At 35.3% G+C, this 15,053-nt stretch overlaps 1 protein-coding gene across 1 annotated transcript in view; it reads right to left on the bottom strand.

The window, feature by feature from the left end:
* Positions 1–15,053, bottom strand: part of Negr1 (neuronal growth regulator 1) — a 791,453-nt gene that overhangs the window by 186,198 nt on the left and 590,202 nt on the right. Inside the window, exons 5-6 of the mRNA XM_090334607.1 lie at positions 14,276–14,396; positions 880–1,031 (exon numbers count right to left, since the gene is read on the bottom strand). Of these exons, the coding sequence (XP_090190733.1) occupies positions 880–1,031; positions 14,276–14,396 (273 nt within the window). The remainder of the gene's footprint in view (positions 1–879; positions 1,032–14,275; positions 14,397–15,053) is intronic.

The following is a 15,053-nucleotide window of genomic DNA, read 5'->3' as shown; positions in this document are numbered from 1 at the left end:
GCAGACCATGTTAACCTTGCAAATACCTGGTCCATGATCTTCAGTTAAACATACTCTGTGTCTCATATTTTTTTCTTAAAATGAAACCTGGAACTGAGTATGCTGGGGCATGAAGAGCAAAGAACAAAGCACGATAACGTACCCACCATATCTGCATAAATAAGGATATACTAATCCAAAGGAAATCCACACGCTCTTTTTCCTAGAAGAGGATATTTCTCTCCTTACCTGCTATAATTAACAAATCATTCTCCACTTTTTTATTACTGGTCTTGTTTGTTTCGGGGTTTATTTCACGAAATACAAACTCACTGCAACTGGCAATATTAGCCATTCCGCATTTACTGAACACTTGAGTGCCATTCCAAAACGGAGTAAAAATGCTAACATATAGTGTCCCAGATTATTTACTTACTGTTTGGTTTTATTTATCACATGTGAAATTCAGGCTGTTACAAGATGAGAGTCTAGGGAAAGCCAATGAAGATCAAATCCAACCTGTATTTAATCTATGCTTAGAAATAATATGTGTTTTTAAACCAGAAAGCTAACAATACCCCATTAATCTCACTATCCTCAGTCAGAAGACACGTTGACCTCATTGGGGTTTTTTTGTTATTTTTCCTCTTTTTATGCTCTTAAATATGTTCATTCCAATTTTTATTATTATTAATCATGGGCAGTTCTATTAGGATTGTGAAATTCCCCAAACCAGCATCCTCTCTGGGAGGAATTGTTAAATCAGGCCGAGTTCTAAGACGATTGTACTACATTCTTAGGTGGCTTATTTTTTGGTTTTGATTCATTTGTTTTTCCATCTTCGCTCCTCTATGGGAGCCATGAGCCCCCTAAAAGCATTTCTGCACCCCGGTTACTTACGGTTAAGAGGCAGGCTCGCATTGGTGGTACCCAGTTTATTGGCAGCCACGCAAGTATAGTTGCCGAAGTGCTCCTGTGTCACGTTAGTAACGGTGAGGATTGATCTTGTGCTAAAGTTTTGGATAATAATGCCTTGTTGACCATTGAAGAGCCTAGAAGACAAAGTAAACTGTAGTAAATATGTACTGTGAATAACAGCTTCATTTTCAATCGTAGGCGTGATCGTCATGGCAACCCACAGGCAGTTTGCCCACATTCAAGTTAGCCTATAGCACGATGTTAGTAAATTGGGGTGCAATTTTCCTTACACTAGTAGATTTGAGGGAGGCAATGTTGGTGTGACAGCCCCCAGTTTCTATGGGGATATTTATGTTGTGTATAAATAGAGCTTGCCTATCTACTGTTCTGTATTTCAGAGGCAAATGCATTTTGCATATTAAAGTTAAGAAAGACCTAAACAGATATAGAATTTATGTGTAGTTATTTCTTTTCTCTTTTTTTTCCTTTATGTTTTATCTCATGTTATTACTGTATCTGACTTTGGTACCTGGTATATTCTATGTACATTTATTTGTTTACTTGAAATAGAGAAGAGAAGGGGAAAACAAAATGATTGTGAGGTAGTGGGTGGAGGAAAAGAGGGAGAAAAACATGGGAAGGGGTATCAATGTTCAAGAAGTAATGTAATCACTACCTAACAAATGTAATTGTAACCCCTGTATATGTCAACCCAACAATTTAAAAAACGATTTGACTTAAAGTAGAAACCTGTATTTTCTGGGTAACTGGCTGGTACATGCCCAGGGAATTTGAGAGGGTAGTATCTGAAAATTCCCATAAAATTTAATACTACAACTGTGGTAATATGGCTATAAGTCCAAATACTGACATCCTGCTACAGTAGAAAACCCAGACAGGTGACTTCCTTTAAACTCAGAAAGATACAGCAGTATAATAATAGGGTAGCATTTAAAGTTGAGTACTATATCATATTTTAGCCATGTGCTTGATACAGGCCTTTAACCGGTCAGAGCCTCAATGTCAAATTCATATTTTACTTAATTTCATCCAGAATTCCCAAAGTTCTCTCTCCAGACTTAGCAACAGTGGCCCTCACTCTCAAATAAGCTAATAGTTTCACATTGTTATTACATGTCCTGTTTGTTGCTGCTTCATCCCTTCCTTGAATCCATACCCTTTTTCTTATATCCCTGCTGTCTCTCCCCTCTCGTCTAAAAACCTGATCTAAGCCATATTTCTCTTTTTCCTATGCCCCTTAAAGAGACTCTGTTCTCTTTCTGTAAACTTATAATATGTTTTCCGACTATTATTTTTCAAGTACCCTAGCTTTGCAAACAAAATAAATTGTTTTAAACTTCTGAAAAGATATAGCCATGTAGACATACTGAGTCATAAAGAGTCCCTGGAATTGATGAACAATTCCTCCAATGCAGGTATTATTTTGGCTTACTTCAGAATATTTTCTTTAAATATGAATTCTACTACAATGAAGATGACAATGTACTAACTTCTAGATTTATGTTTTTTTACTAGAAATCAAAGATATATTATGGAGGAGATGTTTAGGCTTTGAGAAAAACCACAACCAAATGATGTGCTAGTTTTTCATCTTCAAACTGATCATTTTAGTATTAAATACTTAAAAATTATAATGATGAGATGATAAATGGTATCATTCTGAGGGTTTAAGTTCAAATTCATTACATCACATTATATAGCTTGTACTGAAATTTAGATATAATACATTGTAGTTAAATGCAGATTGAAATAGCAATGATACTTGATTACTCAGGAATTTACTCATAAATAGCTGAATTTGACATATCCAAATGAAGACTTTATCAGATTAACAAAACTCTGAGTTAAGCCAACTGAACAGCTTAACATAAGCATTAAATCAAATGCTCCCACACTATGAAGGAAGAAAATAGGGCATAAAAACATTTCAAACCTATCATTTATGCTGAATTCCCATTGTGACTATTGCATGTTTTCCTGTGGAGTTTTAGTAACTTTATTTTAAACTAATGCTATAGGCTAAGTATAAATATCATCTTTATCGCCTTGCAAACTTCAGTATCAGCGCTTCAATCAGTCTTCCTGTGTCTCCCAAGGACTCAGCAATTCTCTGTACTACTAAATCCTTATTGTGCCCCATCTACCTAAAGAGTGTTTTGCTGCTAAAGAAATGAGAATAAATTAACCAGAATGCTTTATTGGCCAGGCTCGGGGGAGCCTGTCTCAGGAGAGTGCATTCAGACACTGTAGCAGGACTTGTTGATGCTCGTTATGGCTGTCTTTCTGAGTGAGTGGGTTTTCATTGCTGGATAGTCAATACAACTGGAAGAAAAGCCACACAGGTGTGGCTGACTCATGCAGCACACTCATACTCTAATCACAGTCAGTTCTGGCCTATAGCCAACAGTACCATGTACACCCTTACAAGATGGGCACATTCGTGCTCAAACTCCTACTAACATAGATCAGCCAGGCACAGGTGATTAGGGCCAATATAAAATTGGAGTGTCTTAGGATATTTTCTTCCCTCTAGGGAAAACTTAACTTCCTGAGATTACAGAAGAAATCTAAAGTTTGTTTTCTTCCACTGCTGAAAGTTTTAAAACTGCTGATTCCTTAATTACCATTTATGAGCTTATCTGTCTTTGCCTAGTAGGTGTCTAGCCTGAGAGGGGCTTTGTCAAGTTTCCTTTTAGAGACAGAGAGTAGCTTTCTGGATGGTATACCTCTCTAGAAGATACCCTCTACAGTGCTTTAGACAGAGATCTGAAACTGGGGGGGAGAGGTTCTCAAATATTCAAATTAATTTAGAAAATATTCACTAAATAGTTTCAAAGATGAGTTTTATACAGAATAATTAGGAACTGAGTTGAGAAAAAATATATAGAATGAGAAAGCCAGGGAAAGGAGTAAGATATCATAAAAAATTTAGTTATCTTTATTTACATGAATTATATTTACATACAGATAGATCTATATGTAATGTCTCTCTATTTAGATATCTCCAAATCTATCTATCTATCTATCTATCTATCTATCTATCTATCTATCTATCTATCTAACTCTGTATTATTTATATATCTAGATATCTAGCTCATATATCTCTATTCTTAGTTATTGGATATAGAAATATAGGATAAACCTTCTCAGCAAATATGGTCTGAAGATGACTAAAAGTACAGGAAAAGTTTTTTTTACTTTTTTCATATATTTTTTATTGTAATTAATAGAAGGGTTACATTATAATCGCCAGATAGGTGCATTAATTCACATACATTGATACCCTTTCTCATGTCTTGGTCCCCATTTTAATTGATAACTTTTTCTTTTTGTAGCAGATTATTCCAAGACAATTAATGATTGCATTTTCTATACTGAAAACCATTCATATATTGAATTATTTTTAGCCTCTCCTTCCAAAGAAAGAAAAAGACATTCTACTGATTTACGAGTTAAAGCTTGTTCTTTATAAGAGCAGAGGCCTTACCTGGTTATTTTTCTTTGTTGTACTTTTACCATAACCATGTGGTTATAAGATCCTTCCATTACTGTAGACCTCATTGTCTGCTACCTTCTGACACCAATAGAAGCTCACTTTAGATCTATTACTCTCTCTTTCTCTGTCTTTTGCCAATGCCTCATAAATCTGTGAGCCAGAGGCTTTTGGCTTTCCAACAGAAGCTGCAAGCTTGTATGTGTCACAGGCCAAACCACTAGGTATTTAGAATTAGTCCCCTATGTTTTTTCAGTTTCTATCAGGAATGGCACATGGAAACTATGCCTAAATTTCTTCTTTATCGAATGTTGCAAACTTTATAATCATCATCGCCCTTAGGCTCCACTCTATAGGAAGAGTGGAAGAGCTGTTATTTACATCATCGCCAAAATCTGACCACATGGCATCAGCATCAATTGTTAGGACTGCAAAAATGAACAGAGCAGCTAGACTGTACCTTATTAATTTCCTATATAAACCCAGTCTTCTTCTACATTTGGGGGTTTTTGCTCACTACCTGTCAGTAATAGCAGTAAACACCACAAGCACTTAATTATGAATGTGTATCTATCTTTTTCAGTGTGAACAGAGATGCTTTACATATGGAGAAAAAATCAATTTCTCTAAATACACCTAACACTAAAACATTAAAGTATCATTTGCAAGACTGTCCAATGTTAAGTGGTAAATGGGCACCTGGGATTGGACTGTTCTCTGAATGTCTATGCGAACCAATGTTCACAGCAACTGTAGGAACTGGATGTTCTCAGTCTCATTTTACAAATGAGAAGTTATAAGAACAAGTAAGGGAATTTATCATCAACCACTGGATAGGTAGCAAAACAAATATTCAAATCTGAAGCTTTTTGAACTATTGATGTCTTCTCACAAAAGAGTCTGCATTAAAATCATCAAGTAGAAATCTAGATGTTATAGTTAACTTTGGAAAGATGAGTCACAAATCATGAGTGCTCCAAGAAACTGAATCCAACCAGGGAATAAAATCAATGAGCTAAATAACCAACTGGCAGGTGGCATCCATGCCAGTGAAACCAAGTTCCACCCAAGGATGGAAGTCTAATGGGGTAGAAAGTCAAATAAAAAGGAAACTTCAGTTCAGCTAGCTATCTGGGCAATTTTTCTGGGCCAGAGGCCTCCTGACAATACTTGGTTTAGCAAGGCCATTTATTGAAGCCTTTTACACACTAGTCATTGACCTCTACTGGAGTTTGGCTTTCAGGTTCCTCCGAGGCACTTACCTCTTTTCCTTTTAGAATTTTCTCTAAATATATGCACTCTCAGTATCAATTTCTCTTTGTTTCTTTGTACTTCTTTAAATATTTATATAATAGAAACTCTCTTCTCATACTATAGATACAGATATATTCAAGAATGGCGGCAAAACTCAACTGGGCCAAATAAGAACAATGCATTATCTGAAGCTGAAGATTTAGTTATGTGGAAAAGCGGTTGCCAGGCAAGTGCAAAACCCTCACATCTGAAAAAAAGGCAATATCTCAGTGCAATTCCAAGACTCTAAAATCAAGTTCTAGTCATGCGGTGGAGTTATCATGTGCTGCCTCATTTTGTTCTTGGCCAAATCATTGTTGTAAAATAAAATACTTCTTGCTTGAAGTTTCCATATATTTGTGTGACTTCTAATTAATGAGTTTCTTCCTCAGTGTACAGCTCCATTACAACAAGGCTCCTCAATGGTTTTGTTAAGCATTGTATATGACAAGCACAAATGTCCAATAGTGCTGGCCTCTTAATAAGCAGGGACACACTAAATAACTGTTGCCTGATTATGTATGCCATTATATTTTATATCTCTTAGAAATGTCATCTGTGAGATGTGAAAAGTGAATTCAATATCAAAGATATGATTAATATAAGATATTTTTAGATGAGAATGCAATAATATATAATATGTATGCACTATGTAATATCTCGGCATATATATGTATATATATATGGGCCCTGGATTATGGTAGGTGATATTATTAGGCAATGATAGGGTCTGTTTCTTAGACAGAATAGAAACATTTCCTCTCAGATGACTGCCAAATATTAAACATTGAGCACACAGGAAATTATTTTTAAGGAAAAGATATAAGATATGACTGAAAGATCCTGGCATCATGATTTTAAAAAATGTGCCCACCTCAGGGTCAAATACATGTACATTATCAACCTAATCTAGGTTTTCTACAGATCTTCTGGGTAGATAACAACAAAAAAGTAAAAGTAGGGAGGAATAAGAGCTATTGGAAATTGGGGTGAAATAAACATTTATATGGACATGTTGCTATAGCAACCATTAGTTTATTGTGTTGCTTGATACATAAGACTTAGAAACAATATGACATCATTTATTCCTAGGAACAGATTGAATAATATCATGCATCACAGTCTTAGCCCCAAGTGGTATCTATCTTTAGTTGTGCATTTGAATAAATTAATGTTATTATAATACATTAGTATATTTTAATGAGTTTAGATTTTATGAAGCTATTTAAAATGTATGTCTTGTTTACTTGATCAATTTTAATGAAACTAATAGTTTTAAGTAACATATTTTGGGGATGCTTTACTTGTGACAGTTTAATTTGTATGACTAGACTATACTTTATCCCTCTGTCAAATAAGCAAAGACTACAGAGCAGGTATCAAATTCATCTTGATTGCACAGATTGCTGTAATCCTGACAATCTGGTCTCTGAATGAGTTTTTCCCTTCTACTTGAGCTATTTTTCTAGTATCAACAGCCCCATAATTTTAATGTGACATTTCATCCTATTATAAAGCATTTTACAATAAACACACACACACACACACACACACACACGTCACAATAGAACAATGTAAACCACCTCTTTCTCTATTATATAGTGAGTTCATAGGGGTTAAAATGCCCTACAATCTAAGTGGAGAAGATTGGACTGTATGAATACTCTCTTTTCAAAAGTGTAGTAAAAGAAGAATAGTTCTACCTCTGAGAAACTAGAGCACCTCCTTGAAAAACACTGTTTCTCCTGTCAAACCCTATGTTAGATACTGCTGACATGATAGTTAGCAAGGAGATTCATTATTGTTAAATAGACTGAAGCTCAGTAAGAGATAGACAAGAAAAAGATATTGAGCAGAAGATAATCCATTTGGATTGCTTCTTCCCCATATAGCAAAGGCTCTGGGACTGAGCATAACTTGCTGAAGGCAGACAGGGAAGGATGTGTGTTAGGAGCAAGCTGATCAGCAAAGTAAACATATGAATAATCCCAAAAGTAAGACTTGCTTCACAGCTTTGAAGGATGGAGAAGACATCCTCAGTCTTCAGAACCTCCTTTCTTGTATTCTACTCTCCACTAAGGGCCTTGTTCATAGATACAAAAGTTTTACTGTCATCAAATTCTTCATTCAGACTTAGTTGGCTGCTGAAATATACAAAATCTATCTGTTCTCTCTTCTGCTTTAGTAATGGACAGCCAATATTTTAAAGACATATTGTATCTTTTCCATGCATTTCTCCCAAATGCCTTAAGAAAATCAGACTGCTTTGTTTTACTACTCGAAAGAAACTCTTCTAAGGAATCTAGTACAAATGTGTTATCTCTTTTAAGGAGACTGAGGATTTCCATAAAATCTTTCCTAACCTTATTATTACACCCAAATTTATATCCTGGAGACCAAGGAAGAAAACTCTCTACAAAATGATCACATGATACTGGGCATTTTTCTTTTCCATGATTGTTCTTGAACCTTTACAATTTCTGAAATTATTTTGCATCATTTATCATCCAGCTTGAAGCTACCACTGTCCTGAAGCACTCTTTAATCCCTTGATTTTCCTTGAAGGAGTCCTTCTTTTCCTTTGCAATTTCACAGGATGCCATTGAGCGTTCCCTGAGGATTTTCTAACTTTGTGCTTATTTCATCTTTTTTATTTTTATGAGAAATTCTAACCACTAAGCCTGGGGATACAATCTGGAGTTGGCTCATTTTCCTTTTGGTTTGGCTGGCTATGTTTTAAATACAGTAATACATGTTTTTATTTGACATATGCATCTTCTATCAAGTTACCAGTCATAGAAAAGAGCTCAATTGTTTTAATCCTTCATCTCCCTGGTTTTGATGATAAAGTCATCACAAGGATAATGGGTGTTTTAATGATGAGACATTGATTATGTAAAAGATAAAATAGCATCATAAATAAATAAATAATCAAAAGTGAAAATGATGGCTGGCTTATGCCTGTGGCTAGCTACTCAGGAAGCTGAACTCAGAATTGGAGTTTGAAGGCAGCCAATCCAGGAAAGTCCCTGAGACTCTTATCTCCAATTAATTCACAAAATGCCAGAAGTGGAGCAGTGGTTCAAATGATAAAGAGCTAGCACTAAGCAAATTGCTCAGAGAGGGGCGGAGAGCATAGCCTCATGGTAAAGTACCTGCCGAGCATCCATGAAGCCTTGGGTTCAATTCCTTGGTACCTCATATACAGAAAAAAAACTAGAAGTGGTGTTGTGGCTCAAGTGGTAGAACACTATCCTTGAGAAAGCCCAAGGACAGTGCTCAGGTCCTGAGTTCAAGCCTCAGGACTAGCAAAAAAAAAATGCTGAAATAACACTTAGACCCAGAGTTCAAGCCCTAGGACCAACACACACACACACACACACACACATACACACAATAATAATAATAATAATAATAATAATAATAATAATAATAAAAAGAAGAAGAAGAAGAAGAAGAGGTGAAGGAGGAGGAAGAAAGAAGGAGGAGGAGGAAGAAGGAGAGAAGGAATACAATGGAAATATAGGTTTGTCAATGCAGGAATCTATTTCCTGTTCAAATATTTCAAATTATTTCATAATTGATGTGTCTAATGCATAATTTTAAAAATCAGCAGTAGAAATTGGGTTAGGGAAAAGTTTGAGCCAGAGTTTTCCTATTGCCCAGGTTGGTCTTGAACTAATTGTGTTCAAGTCATCTTCCTGCCTCAGGTTGCAAGAAGCTGGCATCTTCCACCATGTATACCTTGGGCAAGACCATTTTTAATTTTAAATTGTAGTGCAATTATTACAAATATTCTTCTGAAAAATCAGTAACTTCTTACTCTAGTAATAATGATTTTATCATGCACAGATGACTAGAGAGAGCTAAATAACATAATTATCATAAAAAAGCCTGAAGCCATTAAACTGAGCATGTGAAATCAGAAGGCATGGTATTATAGGCTGCATGCTTGAATTTCAAGAAATCTAGATAAAGAAGAGGGAAATTAACGGAATCAGTATGCAACAAATTTCTGATGGTAGACGAAATGATAATGCTGGATTCGCAATGAAGTATATGTACTATGTTTCTGAAAAACCTAGAGAAGAGCATCCATTTCGAATTAAAATTTAGCATAGATCCAAGTGACTGTTCATGTATCATATTTGAATTTGTATCATATTAACATTAGCATAAAGGTATTTTGTATGTTTTGAAATTGTCATGTTATTCCATTTAATGAGAATATTTCTTCTTAACAATCTTCTCCATTATCAAATAAAAATGTTTAAATTTTTGGCTCTCTGAATTTGATTCCGAATTCTAATTTTCATGATCCTAAAATATCTGTAGTTAAATAAAATCTATTAGCAATCATTCTGACAGCTATGTCAAAGAAATTAAGGTGTTGGACAATGATTACCTACATAATATAACAAATATTCAGTGTCAAAAATACTCCTTGCGATGTTTATATAAATGCTGCAATTATCAAACGATATATTTCTAAGATAAAAATTAATGACAAAAGAATGTGTGATCCATTTTTCAAAGACAATAGGTGATAATTTAGGATTTATCTTAGAAAATTATCTCCTTTGTTATCCTTTCCTTCACTGAATAAAGTTGTCATCGGGTGGATGGTATGGGTACTACAGAAAAGATGGGACATGATTTGAGGCTCAATAATGAAAGATAGCTGTTTCTTATCTTGCTCCTCTCCTGGCCAATTTGCTCCTAGGTTTCTGACCAACAGAAATTGTTTGGGATAATGGGTGTTTATTGGATTAAGCTGTTAAGTTTGGGTTAATTTGCTAATGAGAAATAGATTACAAATAACAGCTATCACACTCACGGAAACAGCTATCACACTCACGGATAAACCTAAGCTGGAAGACTGACAGATCTCAAATATGTCCTAATGGAACTTAAAGCTGAGTGTATTCATTGGTCAGCTAAGAGTCTTATGCCTCCATTTTGTCATGCGTAGACTGAGGACAGCAAATCTTATTTCACAGAGCTCTGAACAATAAATGGAAAAAGAGAATTGATAATGACTTGGAAAGTATTCTCTTTGCCAAGTATATTTCTTTCTTCATTTAAATTGTGCTTAAGTGAACAATTTCTTGCTTAGAATGTTTCAAGCTGATTATTTGTAGCACACAGTAAATGGACTTTGCAGGACGCTGACAAGCTTCAGAAAGAACAAGAGAAGCTCAGGGCTCAACCTAAACTTTTAATTTTTTTAAATTTTCATTTAGTTATTTTATTTTTATTTAGTCTTTACTTTCATTATCTTAGCTATTATTTGTTTTATTGTATCCTTTATTTTATTTTAAAATTATTTATCTCAGGCCAGGAGCATAGCCTAGTGGTAGAGTGTTTGCCAAGCATGTGCGAAGTCCTGGGTTTGATTGTTACCACATAATTAGAAAAAGCCAAAAGTGGTGCTGTGGGTCAAGTGGCAGAGCACTTGCCAGAGCAAAAAGTGTCCAAGGGCAGTGCCCTGAGTTCAAGCCCCAGGACTGACAAACAAACAAACAAATAAATAAATAAATAATCTAATTGAAGCAGGTCTTTAAGGTCTTGAGATAAATATTTACAAACATGTCTTTAAATATTAGCAAAATTATGGTGTGAGTTCTTTCTGATTGTTCATTTAAACCACATGTATATTTAAAAAAAAACTCCATGAAAAAAGAAAATTGTTTTCCAGATCTTACAAAAACTTCCCTTCTTTCTGAAAGCTTTTGGGTCCTGGATAAGGTCTCAGAGATCAAAGAAACAACTCTGAAATATGTTGAATCTGCCTGCTCTGAGATTCACCTGATTCCATTTTTATCTTTTTTCTTGTATAAGGAAATTTAGAAGTTATAAGTGAATGTTTGCATGGGATGTCTGTTATTTTACAAATCAATAATCAACCTGAAATATCTTTACTCTGGGCATTTCTTGTTGGTATTTGAAATTATTTTTTATGAGTCTGTAGGACAATGGCTTTCACTAGATGTTAGAGTAAATAGATAAAGCCACAGACTCTGCATAAATATTGATAAGATTTCCTGAGTTAAATCCCAACTGTGGTATATCTGTACCTATTTGTACAAGATACGTTAAAGCAGGCTTCTTTTTGTTTTCTCAAAGGATATAAGATCATTACTAGAATCCAGCTTATCCTGGCACCAGTAATGCTAGCTACTCAGGAGGCTGAGGTGTAGAAGATTCTAGTTTGAAGCTAGCCCGAGCCGAAAGGTCCAGAGTCTCTGTCTCCAAAATAATGAACATAAAATACAGTTGCTGGCATAGCTCAAGAAATAGAATGCCTCCTAGCTAAACAAACACGCTAAGAAAGCTGAATTCTGGGCTTTGTGCTTTCTTAGGCCCAGAATTCAAACCCAGGTACTGTCAAAATAAAATAGTATCTATCTTACAGGCTTGTTATAAGAATATAGGGGTTTAATGTTAGCTATTAAGAACACTACATGTCTAACAGGGATCCTTTTTAGATATAATGATGCAAATATTTAAATATCCTAACTTTTATGGTAGATCCATTTGGTGTAATAATAATGGCATAATTGGAGTTCTTTCTTCTATGCTCTCCATATACTTGACTTCATTATAATTTTGAAGGACATTATTGTTCTAGCCATATTTGAGAATTTATATATTGCTAATGAACATATGAAATTTGCCATGTACTTATGTTTGTTTTTATAAATGCTTCTGATTTTTCATAGCTGTTAAACTTTCTGTAGAGGTGTATCCATGTTTGGAAAGAAGATTTTCCTTGTCACAAAGTAGTTCTAAGCTTCTTTGAAAATGTAATCAAAATTATTGTCCATCTCTGTAGGAGGCAAAATAATCACTAAAATTATGATTATGGTCATCAACTGGTCCTCTGCTTTATTTGTCCTAGGCTGAGAAGGCAGATTAAAGGGCTTATTGTATCCTTTTCTGAGGATAGTTAATGAATCTAGACAAGGGAAAGGATATGGGACAGGAAAAACAAAATGCAGAACATCACGAAGTATCAGAGACAAGGTGACTTTTAACAAAGGAGCTCTCACTTGTGTGAGGAGGCATAATTCTACCCACTGGCTTTTAAGAAACTAACATAACAGATTAAAACTGACTGAGTAAAAGGTCATATAGTTTGAGTCATTGTTAAATTGTGGCTTGTGGAAAATAGACGTAAGGGTCTTGTGAAGAAATCTTAACTGAGGCTCCACTGACATACTGTATTCATAGCAGAGATTATTTATTGAGTATCCAAATAGGATTATACTTGGACACAAAATTCCATTATTTTCAGATGGTTCAGAAGTACTCTTCCTCGTGTTTCTCCTTATAGATAATCATAAACACAATTTTACTAACTTGATTTCAAAATGCAAGGAAGACTATATTGGCATGTATACCATTTTGTAAGGATGGGCTGATGGAAACCAGAAAACAATTAATTAATCAAGATATCAGAAGTTAAGAATAGTGGATCTTCCACTAATCTATGATTATGATTCTTAACATTAAAAATATATAACCAGAGAATTATAAATGGGAGAATCCAAAAGGAATTGTCTTTTGATTTTTTATTCCAATTTCACAAAGAAAGGTTCTGCTCATTCCACATCCATTTTCATCCACAGTGGCAGTATTTAAATTCCTGTGTTACTTTACTAATTTTATGTGCAGATATTTTGCTGTAACTAGTCATGAACTTAGAAGGGAAAATTCATACATATATATTGCCTGGTATGGGATTGTCAATATTATTTTTTCAGACTTAAAAATGGTAGTTTCATATCATTCAACCTAATATTTTCTTGACCACATTCCTCCTGATTTTGAAGCAAAATATACAAATATTCATAATATCTCCCCATTCTGCATTACATCTTCCAGTTAAGCGACAGGGATCCTCTACTTCTCTGAAGGTGGAAAAAGAAAATTGTCAGTTTATGTCTTCCCTTGTTCAATAGCTCTTGCAAGACCTCTGGGACATCTCAAGGGCAAAATAGTACCTAGTTGATGCTAGAGTAGCCCTAAAATCCACTAGATTAGTCCTTTAGCTTATGCATTTTAACTCCTTTAGAGGCTCTCAGGTGACAAAACATCTCAAACACAGTGTCCTACAAAACCAAGAAAAACCATCTTGTGGGAGAGCAAGGCAGGTGATGAGGGTTGAGGCTGCTTAAGGAAGCCAGGCAGAGACAGCAGTGTCTCCTTCTTTTTGAAGTGCTCTCCGGGAAGCTGTATGCAAGTCCTTTAGAGGCAATGCTACCTCCCCAGTAAACATGATTGCCAGGGAGAGACTCAGTGTGCTGGTTTAGAAGAGAGAGAAAGTGAAAGAGATTGGCCATGGAGGATTTGCAGGCATTTCTGAGATTATAGAAACCAATGTGGACATGTCTTCTGGTTGCTATTAGCTATGCAGCCTCCCGCTTGGGTCCTTCTTGAAGGCCTAACCATAAGGAGGCTGCTGAGAATCATTCAAGGCAAAAAAAATGAGTTTAAAGTAGGTATCTGAAACACAAACTCATTAACTGGAAAGCGCTTGAAACACAGTAATGATCACAAAGTCCTTACTTCTTCTCTCCTTTGTACCATTCGAAGGCCGGAGGCGGTACACCTGCACCTTCACATCTTATCAATCCACTGCGTCCAGGGGTCACTGTGCCAGATTTAATTTCCTGAATTGTAGGAGCAACTGAAAAAAAAAACAAAGCAGAAAACCTGGTAGGTAAAGAAAAATAATCTCCAGTAGAAATATAATGCAGATATATATATACTTTTTTATTCTTTCTGTACTCAAAATCATCTTATATCTGATAGAACGATGCATCACGTATTCAGTAGTTTATGCTTCCAACACTCGACTCGTCATTCTCAGCTTCATTTTTCATGTTGGACAATAGATGAATGGTCTCAGGGAGTGCAGAGTAAATGCAATACATTTTGGCCTTGCTTTCTATTGGAAAAGAATAGCATGGTGAAGGGAACACTTCATCTGTACTCCAGTCAAACTATACTCCAATAATAGCTCTCATTTATTGAGTGATCACTGGGGGCTAGTCACGGGGCTAGGTGCTTTATGGTCCTAGTTTCCTCATAGTAATAATGGAACCTGGCAGGTAATATCCATACTTCAGCGATGTGAAAATTGAAGCTCATGGAGTTAAATAATTCTTAAAGTCACACCGTTAGCTCTTGAAGACATACTTATACAGGTGCATATACACAGATGTATGTGTGTGTATAAGCACTTGTATTATATGTGTCTAACTGTGCCTGCTTCTTTTTCACTGTTCTGTTTACCATTGCCTGATATTTTCAGTGTAGTGTTGTTTCTAATGTGGTTGGGACT

The sequence above is a fragment of the Megascapheus bottae genome, chromosome 6 (assembly GCF_031878675.1).
Source record: "Megascapheus bottae isolate mThoBot1 chromosome 6, mThoBot2.hap1, whole genome shotgun sequence".
NCBI classification, from domain to species: domain Eukaryota; kingdom Metazoa; phylum Chordata; class Mammalia; order Rodentia; family Geomyidae; genus Megascapheus; species Megascapheus bottae.
This window is presented reverse-complemented; position numbering and strand designations above follow the sequence as displayed.